Genomic DNA, 19421 nt, shown 5'->3' with positions numbered 1-19421 from the left:
GAATCGGTTGAAGTGGAACAGACGGTTTTCTATTTTCTTGGCCTTTTCGCGCTTGACAGTCCGGACAGACCTTGACGTATTTTTCCACGTCCCTCAGTCCAGCCCAATAATACCTACTTGCTATCTTATTCAACGTTCTCTTTATCCCTAAAGCCGCGGTCAGACTATGCTGTTTAGCAGCCGCTACTAACCAGCCGCTGGTAAATATCGCCATCAGCCAGCGGATCTGAGGGGTTCACATTTAAGGTAACTAGCCGCTAGTACAGTTGATGTTGGTGACTTGAAAACATCGTGTGTGGTGTGTTGTGTGCATCATGTCATCTATTGGTGTGAGTTGTGAAGTTCTGAGACGTGTGTTAAATATTGGAATGAAAGAGTTGTGTGAACAGATGTTGAAACGGAAGAAAAGGCGATGGTGGGTTAGATCCTGGATATTAAGAAGAAACGATCTGGGGGCATCAGCAAGACTTTTTAAGGAACTAGAATTGGAAGATCCGTCATCTTATGCAAACATTTTAAGAATGTCAGTTCCAAAATTTAAAGAGCTATTAGAGTTAGTCACTCCGCTTATCCAGAAAAAAGACACCAAATTCCGTCAGGCTATTCCAAGTAAAACAAAACTAGAAATAACTTTACGTTATCTAGCAACTGGAGACAGTTACAAGTCTTTGGCCTACCTGTTTAGAGTTCCTCATAACTCAATTTCAGTGTTCGTTCCAGAAGTGTTGAGCAGCATTTACGAGGTTTTACAACTGTTTATCAAGGTACAGTAGTAGGTACATTATTTACTCCTATTTGTATATGTAGTTAGCTTATCAAATAGAAAATAATTGACCTTTTCTGAAAAAACGAGCAAGGGATATTTTCTTACAGGAGAGTTAGGAGGCCTAGGACAAGAATTTATAAGCACATTTTACTTTTAACAATAATGTAGTTTATTAATCTTCTTCACTTTGTGTATAACAATTAATTTTGTTATGTAAAACAAACTGGAAATATTTTAGTTTCTGGAAAGTCAGTTATTAAAATCGGCAAGGTGGGTCCCAGCATCACAGATTCCAACCATGGCTTGGGATACAATGTCCAAACCTCCAATGTCGTCTTGGTTGGATATACCTGGTGTTTGGCCAGAGCTGTTGTGACTGAATGGTGACATCTGAGAAAAAGAGCTACCGCTGTACGGTGACATCAGGGAATGTGGGGTCGAACAAGAGCTACCGCTGCTGTATGGTGACTGCAAGCGCTGCTGCATCGAACACTGTCCTTGCTCATTATCCAAACAGAGCAAGCGTTCTGTTGTGATAAGGGTGTTAATCTTGCTTTGTAGGGCGATGAAATTTCTTAATGGCATCTCCCTTAATTGGCTAGCAATATACTTGCCATATTTGTCGAATTGATCTTCGTTTTCAGCAACTAATTTACCTATATCATGCAACTTATCCACTGACTTTTCAAAACGTGTTTGAGGTTTCTTACTACCAGAAGTTGTTTTAATATGATTCAAGTGACGAGATGGGGGTAGCATTTTTTCAGGAGATCTTTTTGCTGCTTTATTACCTGATGCAGAAGGCGTTGAATACTTATTTCTTTTTGAAGGACTTGGAGTGTTAATCTTGACAGAGGTGATTGCTTCGGTGTCCTCAGATGGATAGTCGTAGTCCTCATTTTTCATTGCCATCTCCGTAATGTGGTCCTAAAAAATAAAAAAATTGAAAAAAAGTAGGATAAGAAAATAACAATTTAACTTATAACAATTAAATATACACTTCCAGACGGTAAAATTATTATAAATTAATTTTATATATTAATATAATATATAATATAATATATAATATAATTTTTTTATATTAATATACATTAATATAAATTTTTTACAGAGTGTTCCGTAAGTAAGAACCTCGTACACAAAATTCGTAATGTGTTTCGTTGGGTCAAAATAAGCAAAAAAGTTCATATTGACAAAACTTTGATCTCGCGTGTTTTCCCGTCTTTCGGTCTCTCCAGATTTTGTACAAAAAAATACGAAAGTCTGTAACGATTGTTCAAAATCTTTACAGGCCGACAGACGCGAGAAGCGATATAGAACTTTTGTCCATATCAACGTTTTTGCTTATTTTGACCCAGACAACCAAACTACGAAAGTTTTGGTACTTTTACGGAACCCCCTATACATTTAAGAAAATTACAATTGTTACTTTTGTACGTTCTATTTCAGGTACCTGATAGAATAGCTGAATGGAAACAAATTCAAAAGTCGTTTGAATGTAAGTGGAACTTTCCTGATTGCTGTGGGGCACTGGACGGAAAACATATCAGAATTCAACGACCTCCAAACAGCACTTCTCTATTTTATAACTACAAGGGGACATATAGTATTGTTTTATTTGCCATGGTGGATGCAGAATACTGCTTCAGATATATTGACGTTGGATGTGATGGCCGATCTAATGATAGTACCATTTACAACAATTCCACTTTGAAAATTGCTCTTGAGAGAAACCTTTTAAACTGGCCTATAGGAGGACTTTGCGTTGCCGATGATGCATTTTGTCTCACGTCTTACATGTTGAAACCATATTCACATAGAGGTCTCTCTGTGGAAGAGCAAATTTTCAATTACAGACTATCTCGAGCTAGGCGTGTTGCTGAAAACGCCTTTGGTATCTTGGCCAGCCGTTTCCGCATATTCAGCAGACCTATTCCGTTGGACGTGGGTACAGTGGAAATTCTTGTAAAAGTAAGTTGTGGTCTGCACAACTGGTTAAGAATGACATCATCACAGACGGGATCAGTTGATGAAGAGGACTTGATGACAGGAGTTATAAACCCAGGTGAATGGCGCCAAGACCCTAACACTATGTCTCCATTACAAAGACTGTATGCATCCAACAACTACAAACAAGAAGGAAATGACGTGCGAGAGTGGTTTACCCAGGAGTTTACAACAACCTTGGCTGTTCCTTGGCAAATGAAATCTATCGGACATGAATGTACTGAAAGCGACTAATTTGCCCAAGAACTATCTGATACATACACGAAGAAATGTTTGTTTCTTAGGAAAATTGACAGTATTTGTATGTACATCATTTTCCCAAATAAACTTTAATTTGCAGAAAAACAATGTTTTCCAAAAGTAATTGTCTCTACCTTAAAAATTCCACGATTACCGTACTAGATTAGTTTTTAGACTACTTTAAAAAGATTAAATTTGTACTAAAATAAACTTTAACCAGTTAACTGGCACTTTGACGCATACAATGGTTTTTATTGGTTTTAGCCAAAATGAGGGGCAACTTTTAACATTTTCAAATGAATTTTCAAAACCCTAATATTTTGCTCCTGTATAGGCTTATACTTGACATGTTTTGTGTACATTTCGTCAAATATTAAACAAACCTTTAGTAATAGTTAACAAATTTATACAAGTAATAAAAAATTAGTTTTGAAGAATAATCTTTAAGTTTTATATTTTTAACACAAATCTAAGGTATGTTGCTATAATTTTAAACTTACCAGATTCGATGATGAGTCACGACCAACAATACTACTGCTCCAGAACATTTGGGCTGCCGAGAACCACACCAGTCTAGGTTTGTAGACGTCATCTGCTCCCGCACCACTCTTCTTTGACTTTTTTATTTTGTACACTTCATTTCGATAAGTATCTCTCAAACTTTTTATTTTTTTCTTCAGTGGGGCCAAATCTACTTTCAGTCCTCGTTCTTCAAGTTTCTGCAATAACTCCTTATATGCTGAGTCTTTGGCGTTTCTGTTGATATAGTCTGCACACGAAGCGTCCCACAGACAAGGATAATTTTGGAATATATCTAGGAAAGTAAGTATATCTTTACCCGACCACTTGTTACTGTCGACCATATTCACTGGAAAAAATGAATAGAAAATACAGTAGAATAGAAAAATATAGAAAACCAACACTTCTTTTAACTAGACACGTGTTAATTCACCAGCCGCTTGTGAGCTACTAGGGGTTCACATTGGCTGGCTGGCGCCAGCGAGGAGATCACGTGACTGCCTGCGGATGGTAGGCAGCGCTAAAAAGTTAAACATGTTCAACTTCCGATTGTGGCTAGTCCGCTGGCATTCACCAGCCGCTGGTTCTGGGTCAGACTAGGCTGCTTGCTGGCAATATTACCAGCGGCTGGTTAGTAGCGGCTGCTAAACAGCATAGTCTGACCGCGGCTTAAGTGACCCGCGGATGGTTCGGAGTGGTGTGAATAAAGGATTTCTTGTATTAAGGATTTGGGGATTACTTATAAGTTATCTAAACCGTGAGGGCTAGGATTTGCTTTGAATAAAGTCCCATCAATAATCCCGAAATTTTTTGCCCGGCGCCTCCACCATATGTCGCGGTCCAAATGACTCGCAAGTTGGGGTTAACTCGGTAGGATTTATATAGAAATAATAATCATAGGTAGAAAATACTTAACTTTATTGAAATGAAGGTACAACATAAGTAGTTGTTTACAGCTGATTCTCGGCCTCCCCCCACCACTATGACGTATTAATTGCTTTTTTTATTGGTTGTTGTTTGGTGAAGTTTTTTTGTTGTGCAGTGAAGTCAAGGCGTTGTGACCTTGAAGTGTCTGGTGCATGGATCGTTCAGATTTTTTTTTCATATGAGATTTTGTGTGTTTATGTGTGTGTGTGTCTGTGTGTGTGTAGGAGAATGCACGGTACAGGGTTTCATCATGTGCTTGTTTGTCTATGTACAAACATACGTCTGCATACTTCGAAGATCCTCCAAGTAATAAATGCTCCATCGGTGTTAGGGCACCAAGTTAGTAGTGGAGTGACGTCACAGCAATAACCGTTCAACGGCTAGAGAGCGACATGTTCACTCCACGACGTGTGGCAGAGTAATGCGTATTCATCGGTCTGCCCTCACCTCTCCCGAAGCGATGAAGGTTCGCTCTAGCCCCGCTATCGATGGTGACACAACGGCAGCCGAGGACCGTTTGCCTAGCGTCTACCCTCTCCGAGACCGCAACGACCACTGCTTGCTCGTACCGGCAACTGTTATCGCATCAAGTTGGGAGATGGGCTTGGCTGTGACGTCAGGCATCTCTAGTGGATAGCAACTAGCAATGTGAATCTTTCACGGTTTCATGGTGGGGGTGACTCACACTGTTTAATATAAAAGAAATGCCTGGCACACTATGAAATCAGTAGACGAATATATCTGCAGCAGTTAGCAATTGGTAGAGTGTTATTCAGTTCGTAATAGAAGGAAGACGGTGAGTGTATTTGTCTGTTGGAAATTGTTTATATTTTCATATATATTTTCATCATGTCCGTTTCAAAAGTAGACTTGAATAAAATTAATAATTTGATTGTACAGGAGGTTGAAATACTAGAGCAAAAGGCCTTATCATCATTGCCAATTGATGAAGTGTACATAATTAAAAATATGTCAACTTATTCTACACGATTTGGTAAATCAATTTTATTAACTTTGCAAGATGTGAGCAATGATAAATTATTTAAAACATGGCTACCAAAACGTATTTCGTTGCAATTCAGTGATGACGATATATCTTGTATCAACTCATCAGGTGGTAAATATACGATGATGTATTTAGGACAGAGCCAACAAAGTTTTGCTGGCATGAAAACGCGATCTCTAGTCAAATTCAATATGATTGAATAATAGTAATAATTTATAGTGAATTTCTTTAGGTCATAGCTTACAAAGTTTTTTTTGGTGTGAAAACGATAACTCTAGTCAAATTCAATATGATTGAATAATAATAGTAATTATAATGAATTTCTTATTGTTTTATTAATATTCATATATTAGATGATAATTATATGGAAATATAAACATTACTAACTTAGTTGAATACACTCACTTTGTAACTACAAGTAAAATGGGAATGTGAGTATTATATCACTGAAAAATTGGAGGTTGCTTATTGTTTTTTTTTGTTCGATTTCAGTTCCACCATTTAAAGATGTGGATGCAGTACGCAAGTCAAGATTGGGTCGATATTGTAGATCTCAAATCATCGGTTCAACATTTGTCGTCTAAATTGAAGGTGTTGGGTGATGGAGCCGAACATGCAAGCGTTTATGATATGAGTGTATGCTATGATGAAAAACAAATCGAATTATGCCTTCGTGATGCTGAGAACTATTGGAGTGGTGCAGAAGTTTGCAACAAATTTTTGGATAATGAATTGGAATTGTGGCAACTTTGTGAGGTTATGATTGAACTGAACCTAAGAAGATTCCTGTATAGCCTCCAACCATACTTGCCAGAATGGATTATTCATCACTTTGAATTGAATGATGAAAATCGAGAGGAAATTGAAGATGGTCGCGAAAATGATGATTATGAGGAAGAAGTTATTTTAGATAGTCTGTATGTTCCTGTGAATCATAAATAATGTCAAATAAAAAACTTTGTATTATTTTCATGTTTTATTTATTTAAATCTGATGAAATACAATAGAAAATGATTACAAAACAATAAATATGATATAAAATACAATACATGATATAAGTCAGTTACAAATAAAAAAAAAGATCATAAAACAGTACATGATAGAGTGAAAAAAAAGTGTCAATATCTGCTATGAACTGAACCATCCAATGCATTGTATGTTAAAACTGTATCATGCAAAATTAATGCATATACTTTAGTGTTGTCTGGAAACTTGGTCTTCCTCGTCTCAAACTCAATCTTTATATCAATAGTTGATGATTTTGTTGCATTCGGTTGATGGGAACAATCGATGACGAATAGTGGATTCTCTCTAAATTGTCCAATGTCCATCAGAGGTTCACTCATATCTTTATCATAATAACTTCGCTGGAAACTCTCAAAAGCATAATAAGTAGGAGCATCAAGTTTTTTATCGAAATTCAAATTCCAACGCTCATATGGATAAACTTCAGAATTCAAGTATACTCGAATACTATTGATATCAGCAGTTGTGAATTTTGTAATATCTTGTGTTCTATCTTCAGATGTGGTAGTACTTTGGAATGCGATGATGACAAAACGAGGAGTTTCCAATGCGTTAGTTGTTTTGATGGCCCATATGTCTGAAGAAGTCCCACGTAATGATGGTAGTTCATAGAGGTCCCACATACGATACGCCAACTTGATTTTGGCATTCAGACCGCTTTTGTTTATTCTACTCAAAAGTTTGAGCTTGTGTTTATCATCTGGTACAATATGCCTTATTTTCCATTCGATTTTATTTATTTCCAAATCAGCATCAACCTCACCTATATATGAGTTTTTGAATGATCGAGCGATAATCAAAATCAATTCCTGTTTGGCATTCAAGATACTTTTGTTGTAATCTTCAGCAAAACCCATCAAATATTTCAGTGGTAGTTTTCCACTAAAAACATGACTGTTTGTATCCAAGATATCTTGCTTCAATTGTGAAAGTCCCCAACCAGATGTCAATAATGTGTTAGCATGAGATTGTCCAAATGATATCATGGTTTTCATTGTAGATGTTATCCCAGGTTTTCTAACAACAGCCACTTGTTCACCTCCCATTTCATAACGAATTTCGTCAAAGAGAAATGCAATTGCATTATTCGAGAGATAGCATGTTTTCGCTACATCTTTGGGGGTGAATTTACCTTCTATGTAAATGAAGCTCTCGGCAATATCTAGTATAACATCTTGATTATTGATTGCAATTCTGATTTCATCCGAATTCCTGAATAGCGGTGATCCATAGGGCTTATATGTGTGCTCATGTAAACTTATGAGAGAATGATCGAGCACTGGTTCATTGAATATATTCAACTTTTCATTGTTTGTTTCGAGCACCATTGTTATTTTCTCACTTTCAATCCAATCGATTTCAAAAATTTAAGATCACTCACAGACAGAGCGTTATGTGCTAACTGTTTAGCATACACTTGTGGAATGAGCTTCTTTTTATGCACACCTTTCTTTTTGATAGTGCAACTCGTTTGGGATTGTTCAATGCGATTTTGTCTATTATAAATGAAACCCATAACAACAGTTATTCGATTTTCTTCAATTCCAAAATAATGAAAATCTCTTCTTCACTTCCAAAATCGATAAGGTTATTTTTTTCATCCAAAATACGCACTGTAATGTTGTGAATCAATTGACGACCTTCTGGACTGACAGGCATATATATAATACTGTGTGGTTCTTTAGTGAGATTGTAGCCAGGTTCAACATCAATATCGAATGAGAAAAGAATGTGGGATTCTTCACCATTTATATATGAACCAGATATTATATTGCAATCTAAGCGGATAAGTCTCACAGTTGTAATGTTATTGGTAATGATGATTCATGTATCTGATTTGGTGGAAATATTTCATGAGCGAACCCCATCATTTCTGCTATTGAATTTGGATGTGTCAGATCAATTTCATATTTGGATCGCATTTCACATTTGAATGTATTATTATTGGCGTGTAGATAGAAAATATCATCTGCAACGACATCATTTGGTTTTTTATCATGAAACAATCTGAACATGATATGTTTCTGTATGACGGCATTGATCTCTTCTATTTCATAAGCACCACATGGAATTTCAATTGTCAACTTTTGGGGTATCGATGAGTTGTCATTACTGATTCTAAAACTAACTAAGTTATTAGCTTCAGTTATATTATTGATTGTATTGCACCCATAGAATCCCAAAAGTCCTAATCCATAACGACTGTTCCTATCCAATTCAATTGGTGGAAAAAAATCCGCACTCAAGACACTTGTCCCGACAGCTTGTAGCTCGAACTTTCGTGACATGACTGATGAATATTTTGAAACACATTTCAATTTATTATTGTACACAGCAACAGCACATTTGAGACAATTTACACTTTTTGGAAGGTGTTGTATTGTAATAAGTATCATTTTTATTGATACCAATATTCACATCCTCTATATTACAAATACAACACATAGATTTCCGAGGTATAGGACCGTCATTAACATCCGATTCTGAATTTTGATCGTGGTGGTGGTGCTCATAACAATATCTATGTTTCATTATATCGATGTCATCTTGCAGATGCTTAGGCAACTTTTCCCAAACATATGCAATCTCATGTGCAACACATGCAAGTATCACTTCCTTAGGCATATTTGCAAGCATCACTTTATCCATTTTTTTCAAGGTACCATATTTTGAAAACATTCTAAGTGAAAACCCCATTCCCTTGATAGCCTCCCGATCCAGTTTTGGTGTTGAATCCATTTTTATTTGGAAAATTATTTAGAGAGAAACTGCAAGCACAAGTGACCACAGAGAACTGTATTAAATTTCTGTTGTCGATCATAGTTATATTTGATTTTTACATTCGAACATTTTCGAAAGAATCGAGTCAATTCCAATGGTGGGGGTAGATCTCCAAAACTATCGAAATATGTGACTTCTTTCCCACATTTTTTATATGCCACCCAATGTGTTCCTGGTCCACTTATTCCATCTAAATTAACAATAGCTGTCTCGTTTTGTTTTGGACCTGAAGATGGTAATCTATCACGCATAAAAACACCACGAAAATGTGGAATTTTCATTTTTTGTGCATAATAACTGAGATCGAGATCAGTAAGAGGCCTCTGAGGTAGGGGTTCAATTAGTTTTTTGTTTTGTTTGTGGCTTTGTATGGTTTTAAATATAGTCCTAAACCTTTACGGTATGGTTTGAGATATATTCCACTTCCGCGTTTGCCTAATGCTACAGCCTCCATGGTTTTATTGTGACGATTGGCTTCCATTAAAGCCGCTCTGCTGGCTTTTGCCGAATTCACGGCCTTGGTAATACCAGCAGCGGCTCCCGCCAAACTTCCTAGTGCGGATAGTCCAGCAAAAATTGGTATCAATGGTAAAAGTCCACCGATCTTGGGAACAGGAATTATGCGTGGTGTGCGGATTTTCTTCTTTCCACCGGCAGCTTTAAGGTATTTACGTGCCGCCTGCAATGCCACAGTGATAGCTTCTTTGCTATTATTCGTCACAAATTGATTCCCACCAGCTTTCTTCAATACATTTCGCACTTTATGGACTATCCCAGCACCAAATGCAACTTTTTTAATTTTATTTTTCTTCGTTTGTTTCCTCTTACATTTTTTCTTATTGGTACTACAACCCATGCCCATATGTCTTTTCGCTTTCATAATGTTGGTGACAAGTAATGCAGCTGCTCTTTCCCCAATACTCGCGTCCTTCGATTTAACCCTATCCCAAGCGCTGTATTCAAGTTCTTTGTCGGCTAAATGTCTTGCTGCAAGATCGGATGGATGCTTAGAATATTGAATATCGTGTTTTTTTGCATTCAATATCTAATTTATTGATTCCAGGGTCGTTACGAGCTAAACGTTGTTTCAATTTTGTACCCGGTCCACAGTATTGATAACCTCCGGGTAGATGTAATTCGAAAGGAAGTTTGTTTATTAAATCATTAACAAAACCACAACCTCTTTTAATTTTACGATCACTTTCAATACGTCCGTATCGTTTGATGGTACACATTGAAATGAATAAGCTAATAACATTTATATAGTCTCCAACCACGGCACGATGCGCATTGTAAAACAGAAAGAAAAGTTTGCTGTAGATAATCTAGATGAGAAATTTGGTTGTGGATTGAATGGACAAAGGGTATTCAGACATGGTCCACTACTTCCATCATCAGTTCGAGGACTCATTATAGGACCTTCAAATTGTGGAAAGACGAATGCAATGATATCACTATTAACACATCCACAAGGACTGAGATTTAGAAATGTGTATCTCTATTCGAAATCACTCAATCAACCTAAATATCAGTACTTGCGAAGTGTTTTGGAACCTATAAAAGGATTAGGTTTTTATACATTCAGCAATAATGCAGAAATAGTGGAACCCTCCGACGCTAAGCCTAATTCTGTTTTCATTTTCGATGATGTGATATGTGAAAAGCAAGATATTATTAGATCATATTTCTGTATGGGACGTCATAAGGATGTTGATTGTTTTTATCTAGCACAGACATATTCACGGGTACCCAAACAGTTAGTGCGTGACAATACCAATTTCATTATAATGTTCAAACAAGATGAGACGAATTTACATCACATTTATTCAGATCATGTTTCACCCGATGTAACATTCAAACAATTCCAATTGATGTGTGTTAAATGCTGGGAGGACCAATATGGATTTCTAGTCATTGATAAGGATAGAAAAATAGATGAAGGTAGATATCGCAAAGGATTCGATAGTTTTATATACCCATGATCTTGTTTTTGGAACTTATTCGATCACTGAATATTGTAGTGGTCACTTCACCAACGAATTAAGCTTTAATTAAAAAAAAAGGGCATTATGAATACAAAAAAAGATCCTGAAAATAAAAACAATGAAATAAATTTGAAACGTCAACTAGTAGAGACAACAGAAGCTGTCAGGCAGAAATTCAACTCTATCAAGAATGATAATATTGAAAATCGTACGACACTTGAAAGATTGTATGAGCCCATAATGAAACCATTGAATGTTTTATCATCAAACGCTACTTCTAAATCACCAGTGTTATCACCAAATCATGGAACTGTTCAATCTACTTCAAATTATCCCATGAGTACTCCAATAGGAAGAAAACAATCTTTTGGTAGTGTATCATCTGTGAATAGTGACACGAGCACACTTCAAGACGATATGAGAACAACTCTATTCGAAACACCATCATCGTCCCACATCGATTCCTCGGATCCTGACATCTCACCTGTTATGAATGAAAGTGGTGAAGATGTTTTGATGAAACATTTGAATAATATAAAATCTAGAAATCCAGCAAATGATGGAACATTTGGCGTACGTATGGATCCAATTACACAAAAGCTGAAAATGGGAAGTCTAGTGGTGAATTTCAAAGATGGAAACATTTCATTTTGGGATGCTAATAAAGTGAAAAAATATGAATGCGCAGGTAGTCCAGAATTGTATGATATGATTTTTTTGAAGAATCCACAAGATGTTGATAATGAAGAAACTCGTCAAGTATATTCCAAAATATTGAAAATAACGAATGCTCCATATAAACAATATCATCTGAAGAATGGTTTTAAAAATACAAATTCTAAAAAATTTCGTGAAGTTATCAAACCTCTATTAGACTCACGACAATATCCAATAAGAAGTAGAAGTAAAATTGGTGGAGCACTCAAACGAGTGAAAATGGAGAAAATATATAATTCTAAACCTGTGAATTATGTGTACTGGAATTCACCGAAAGAGTTAGTTGCTCGCCTACGACTATTGGTAGCTTCAAAGTCAGCCGGACATACCGGACATGATAATGAAATAATTTCAATAATTGAAGAATTACGTGAAGAAGGTATAATATATTAACATATTCACATGTAATGATCACTGTCACATCATCATTCAATGCAGTAACATTATCACCTTTTCTCTTTAATCATATTGAAATAGAATGACTAATGAAATAAGTGATGTCAAACGACAAGTTGTTAATGAATTACATAAACCTGCAAGACGTAATTTTCGTAGAAGAATAACCACCATCAAAGGTTTTGCAGATCTATGGCAAATAGATTTAGCTGAACTGCAACCTTATGCAAAAAGTAATGAAGGATACCGATATATACTTGTAGTGATAGATTGTTACTCCAAATATCTGTGGACTGTAGCAGTTAAAGATAAAACAGGTAGTACAGTAACTAATGCAATGAAACATGTACTCCCCCAAACACATACAAAGCGATCAAGGGAAATAATTTTTCAATAAAAGCTTCTCATCTCTCATGCGAGAATATAATATCAATCATTATTCAACATTTAGCACAAAGAAGGCAGCTATAGCAGAAAGAGTGATTCGTACAATAAAGGCATGGCTCTACAAGGAATTTTCGATGAGAGGTCACCACAAATGGCTTGATATTCTTCCAATTATAACTAGTAGATATAATAATAAAGTTCATCGTACAATAGGTATGGCACCCATCAATGTTGATTCAACAACAAAATTAAAATTCAAGGGTATCAATGGAATTGGAGGAAGACAAAGTAAACCCAAATTCCAATTAAATGATATTGTACGTATAAGTAAATACAAACATATTTTTGAAAAGTCTTACACTGCGAATTTTACCACGGAGCTATTCAAGATTGTTAAAATTAATAAAACCATCCCAACGACTTATAATCTTGAAGATATGAATGAACAGCCGATTAGAGGATGTTTTTACGAAGAAGAGTTATTACGAACCGAGAATCCTGACGTATATCTGATTGAGAAGGTGTTGAAGAGAAGAAAAAATAAAGTATATGTAAAGTGGTTAGGCCTTCCTAGCGAACAAAATTCTTGGATTGATGAATCAAATATGGTTTAAATGTATATAATAGTGACTTTTATGAATAAAGTAATATTAAAGTTCATTATTGTTTTCATTTCAATTATAAGTATGTGAACTGAAAAATATTGCAGCGGTAAACATTGCCCCAGCCATTCGCAATGTTCTGTGTATACCAAACCAAATTAATTGTATACTCCATTCCCGCTTATATTTTTCAACTCACGATATTGAAAACACATTATCATTCCCAAAACTAATCGCCGTCACTTTGAAATGCAGTATCCAACTCTTTTTGCCAATTATCTCTCACTGATAATGCTGTCTCATAAAGCTTAGTCGACTCCTCAAGCTCAGCCTGAGCTTGCATTCTCGAACGTTGATGGAATTGCTTATCTTTACCAATTTTTGAACGGAGTTCATCAGCATCTTTAGACATTCTAGCCAATTCAACCTTCGCTAATGCAATCTTGGCATCTAATGCTTCAAGAGTTTCATTATTAGCATTAATAGCTCGCTCACTCTTTTCAAGTTCAGCAATAGTCATCTGTGCCTTTACAAGACGGCATTTTGCTTTCCTTTTCATTTCCCCAAACCGATGGAGGGGACTGAAAGAAGATAGCGGTTCAGCTTTCAAATCACTCTTCATTTCTTTAGGAGTACCTTTTGGCTTCCTCTTCGATCTGTCACTTTTCGTTGCGGGTTTTTTCTGTCGCACAACACTTTTGGATTCTTTCTTTTCTTTAAAGTCAGTGACAATCGATGAAGATGCCTTAGTAACCTTCCTCTTGATTGTTCTAGATTTCTTATCAACACCAAGAGGAAGGGTAGATGAAGAGTGTTTGAGTGATGATAATTGCGAAACGATCGGATTTTCAATAATAATTTGCTCATTTGGTTCTGGCACATCTGCAAAGTTAACGAAGTCGTTAATATCAAAATCATTTATCGAATCTTGACTCGATAAATGTAATACTGGAATATTTTCAAAATCAGTCTGATCGATATCAACAAGTGGTGAACCATCTTCAGCAATCAATAGCGGTATAGAGCTCATGATTATTAAGGTCTGAGGAATGATATGTGATAGCAATAGAATGTGGATAGGAAAGGTGATGATGTTACTGAGACCTCACCATTTATAGAAGAAAATAAACTAGCGCATGCGCTCTTTCATCAACTGGCACATGCGCTCTCTCACTAAACTATTCACGCATGTAACAATCTTTGTCATTTAAGAGGAAAACTTTGTGTTGCATGCATGTATTTTTAAATGTTAGAAAATAATACAAATAAATTCAAAATATATATATATATATATTAATAATAGAGGACAATAACGATAATAAAAAATGAAAAATGTTAATATGTCTCTGTGGATGTGGAACGTTCTTTGACTCTATTCCTCAATAGTTGTTGCTCGTGCGTCAAACACCAACATTGAAAAAAATGGATTCTCCTATTGGGGTAGAGTTGACCAACCTTCTCACACAGATCCCAAGTACTTCTACATGCATTGCATACATGATTCCAACAATTCATGGAATATGTATCACAACGCAAACAACGTTGCAGTGGAGTTGGAACGGCAGCACAGGTACCACAAATATTTCTACAGATACCTATATTGTTAAATATTATAGGTTCGGAACACTTCAGACACTGTAACTGTTGTTGACGATAATCCGATTTTGTTCGCTTCGGTGGATGAGAAGGAGGCGATAGTTGAATCCGCAACACGCAATCACTACACATACCAGTACATGGATTGATTGAATCCTTAGGTCTACTTATTTGACAAAAGTAGCACACAATAGCCCCTGCAATCATCATTGGGTAGACACACACTTTTGGTTTTTCATTCCACTCTTTTGGAAACGGCATTTTACTAATTCGATTAGAAATATTAAGAGATGACTTACAGAAACTCTGAATGCTCTCTCCTATACCTACGATCTCTATTTATACAAATCAACATCATGTGGAAGTATAGTGGGATAACTTCTCCTACTATTCCACTCTAAACGAGTCAAGTGGGAGTCGCATCACCTCCTATATAAGTTGACTTGCAAACCTAGAGTTCATTCATTCACTCTCTACAACTGTGAGCAAACAACAACAAGATGAATTCTGCAAAAATAAATGCTGCATTAAATAGAATAGCTGCTGTTGATGAAAACAATTGGATAGACGAATCAGATGATGAGGATGTCAATGTTCCGCTAGAGGAAGTAATAGTTGAAGCAGAAGATGTTGGAGTCGATGAAGATGAGATAGACGAAGTTGAAAACGAGGCCAACCAAAGCGACGAAGATGATGACGTGATGGAGTTTGAGAGGGTCATGGATGAAGAAGGAGATGATGAAGGGATAGAAGCTGACACAACTGAAGGTGATGGTGCTATGAGGATCGGTATGCGAACACTCAATGTCAGTGAGACACTGGAAGATCCCTTGGATTTGTATTGTGCATTGGATGCATACGTATTGATCAGCACAATAGATGGAGAGAACAAAAAACTATGTTGGTGCTGCTTTCGGTTTTATTCGCATAGAAACAATAATGGAGGGTGGTATGCCCATGTCAACACCCACAACACTGTCTCAATTATGGAAATGGGACAGAATTGGTGTGAAGCTTGCGAGAGGCCACTAACAAACTTCACCCGAGTATCTACATGTATTATATGTAATAATGTCCAACCTGTGGCACAATAACCGTGGACCTACTGGTCAAAAAAAAACAACAGCCCTTTTCAGGGCTACATTATTCACACAAACAGTAGTTAGTTGTATTAGTATTCATAGATTATGTGACAAATGAATACTTTGACTAATAAAAGTCTAAGTTGGAAATTTGTTAGTCTTTGAATATCTATACATTATATGACAAATAAATTACTATTTGTTAGTCTTTGAATATCTATACATTATATGACAAATAAATTACTACTTTGACTGAAAAGTCGAAATTTGGAATTTGATAGTCATTGAATATCTATGCATATGATGAGTACTACTTTAAATGAAAGTTGAAGTTGGCATTTGTCAATCATTCATATGCATATAATGATAAATACTTTCACATACATATATTTCGTTTGAGATTATAATGTTAACATAATGTTAACAATGGTATGAATCTGTTTCTGTTTGAAAGTATAATGGTAGCTCTGAAAAGAGCTATTTTTTTTATTGTTTCAGTCTTTAATTGTAGCCCTGAAAAGGGCTGTTATTTTTTTATTAATCCATGCAATGATATGGACTAACGCTCCTCATCATCAGAAACAATAATTATGGTATCGTCATCTGAATCAGATGATATACTAATGATATCATCCTCATAGTAGTCATCTGAATCAGATGATATACTCATGATGTCGTCGTCGTCATAATCAGCTGAATCAGATGATATACTAATCACATCATCCGCATTATTATCGTCAACAGCATCTATGTCGTCCTGAATACCTTGTTCCACTCGTTCTGCGAAATCATCAGGAAGATCATAGATTCGCTGCAGAAATTGAGCGAAGGTTGTACTCAAATGATCAGACGTTGAATCTATTTCATGTACTTGGATGGGTCCTGTACTCGACATTGTGGAAGAATGATATAGAACTGGGATTGTTGCTATATTTATATTGGAAGAAATGAAATGGAGGGGGTGAAATGTAGAACAGTGTTTGAGATTCGAAAACATCAAGAATGAAACTCTGAGCGATTATTAGGAGAAATTCTAGTGATTATTATGGAAAAAAAAAACTAATAAGAGGGAGAGGAAGGGAGGAAGACACTGCCCCAGCCTCGCAGTGCCTCGTGTACACCAACCAAAAAGTGTGTACTCCGTGGAAGGAAAGGAAAGGAAATGATGGACGAGTAGATGATTATATGTCATCATCGGAATTGAGGACATCATCATCGATTAGGATTGGGGATGGCGGAGGACTATCCTCGATGAGGATAGGGGATGGTGGAGGACGTCTAACGTCAAGCTCGTCATCAGCATCATCACCAGAGTCGTCGTCGTCATCATCGTCGTCGTCGCTACTCATTGGGACAATGTCATCATAAGCAGGGTCCCACCATCCGTCAGGATCTGGATATTCCGAGTCATCCAAGTGTCCTCCGTCACTGCCAGTGACATGTTGAACTTGCATCCTGATGTCGTGATCCCGGTATTCGTATGGCGGACTGTGGGGTTCCGTGGTGGAAGAGACAACCTGTACCTGGCTGTTATCCCAGTAATTGAAGTTGTACCCCTGATCCGGGCAGCTATAGGGTTCGGAGGTTGAATCGGGTTCCATCTCGATGCTAGCTGATCAACTGAATGTTTCATCAGATGATTTCTACTTTTATACTTTCGAGAGGGAGTGGGAGAGGAGTGGAACATTGAGTAGGGGTAAATTGTAGTGTGACATAAGACATATTCAATGAGTAGGGGTAAATTGCAAAGTGACATAAGACATATTCAATGAAAGAGATACTTGAATGGATAAAATACAAATGAAATATACTTGTCGATTTCACTATGAAACATGTCTATTTTTTATTTTTTAAATTTTCTTCACATGAAATTATTTACAAGTGATTAGAGGACACAAAAATTGATGTGAGGTATTTGTCTAGAAGAACTTGGAATTGAAATAAAAAAAATAATAATAATAATAAGAGGAAGTGAAGAAAAATGCTCCAACCATCGCATTGTTCAATGTGTACCAAACCAAAAAACAGTGTACACCCTTTATTTCACTTCCTTTTCCTTTATTCAATATAAACTTAACAAATATAAACTTAAAACTACCATAATTAAATACTCCTAACTAACCTAAAACTAATCTTATATTTACACTTCATCTACAAAAAGAGTGTCCATAACTGTCACTATTTTTTTGTACAGCTTTATCGAAGAGGTCTCTGCTTTACACCTTTCCTGCAGAGATGCATAATTCCGATCTATTTCGGCCATTTCCTTTTGGATTTCCCTCCGTCGGTTATCCATTTCAGCCATTTGTCGCTTCATGGTAACCAACGCGGCCTCGCTAGATCGGGCAGCTCGTTCTGCTTTCTTGCATCTCTGCAGAAAAACACTCATCTTTTCACTAACCTCTCCGATAGGCTGTGGCACCAACACCTCAGGATCCGCCGGTGTCGCTGGCAGCGGTGGTAGTCGCGTCACCAACGGCGACAATATCACCAACTCCGGAGAAGGACTCCTCGGAATTTCCACTGCTGCTGGTGCTGCTGCTGGTGTGGAGGCCCTCTTACGAGAGGTCGAAAAACTACCTGCATAAGGATTAGTCCTATTGCAAGTAGCTCGGTACTTTGAAATAGGACCAACCTTTGCTGCAGGTCGTTGGCAAACCTTCTTCACAGCCCTGACTTCCTCCTCCTCCTCGAATAAGTCAGGGCTAGAAGATCTGCACCTAACTCGCGAACGCGAAGTGGTTGGCTGGTCAACCGTCACCGCTCTCGAAGATGCTGCCTCCTCCTGGTCAGCGGACACCGGCAGAATAGACGCCACAGCATTATTCACCTCCTGTGTATTGGTTGCCATTCTGAAAAAGAAGAAATAATACAAAGTTAGTTGATATAAAAAATAACATTCCTAATTTACTTACTCAAATATCAAGTTGGTCGTTGGAACGTACTGCCTTGTTGTGGAGTGGACTGCTCTCGATGAGATGACTTCTCGAACTGAATGTTGTGGAGTGCTCTCCGGAGGGTATCGACTTCGATGCGTGAGCGGTGGGAAAATGGTGGGAGCGCACATGCGCGATGAGGGTAGGGGTGTACATGCGCAAATGTCGGGGGGCGGGGCTTCGGGGAGGGGAGGGGCGGGGCTTCGGAAAGGGGGCGGGGCTTCGGAAAGGGGCGGGGTATCCGAAAAGTTGGTGGCGACGGGGGGGGGGCGTGGCCCTAACGGGCCACGCCCACTGCCTGGGCTCCGCCCAGGTGGGTGGGGCCTCCGGCCCCAGGTAGGCGGGACATCTGGAGAGACATCTACGCCCTCTTCGCGCGCGCGTTCGTAACATAATATGCAACCGAACACCTAACCTAACGTATTAACGTAACCTAACCTAACCTAGT

At 37.4% G+C, this 19421-nt stretch overlaps 1 protein-coding gene across 1 annotated transcript; it reads right to left on the bottom strand.

Moving 5' to 3' along the window:
- Positions 1–18177: 18177 nt before the first annotated feature.
- On the bottom strand, positions 18178–19104 carry LOC141486807 (uncharacterized). The gene is made up of 2 exons (XM_074185372.1): positions 18953–19104; positions 18178–18889 (listed from the first exon to the last, which is right to left on the bottom strand). Exons 1-2 carry the CDS (start codon positions 19102–19104, stop codon positions 18178–18180), a joined length of 864 nt encoding a protein of 287 aa, XP_074041473.1.
- Positions 19105–19421: the final 317 nt, after the last annotated feature.

The sequence above is a fragment of the Leptinotarsa decemlineata genome, unplaced genomic scaffold (genome assembly GCF_025532065.1).
Source record: "Leptinotarsa decemlineata unplaced genomic scaffold, Ldec_3_MD MMD2_tig00026374_RagTag_RagTag, whole genome shotgun sequence".
Taxonomy (NCBI): Eukaryota; Metazoa; Arthropoda; class Insecta; order Coleoptera; family Chrysomelidae; genus Leptinotarsa; species Leptinotarsa decemlineata.
The sequence above is the reverse complement of the archived record's forward strand: the minus strand, read 5'-3'. Positions and strand labels throughout refer to the sequence as shown.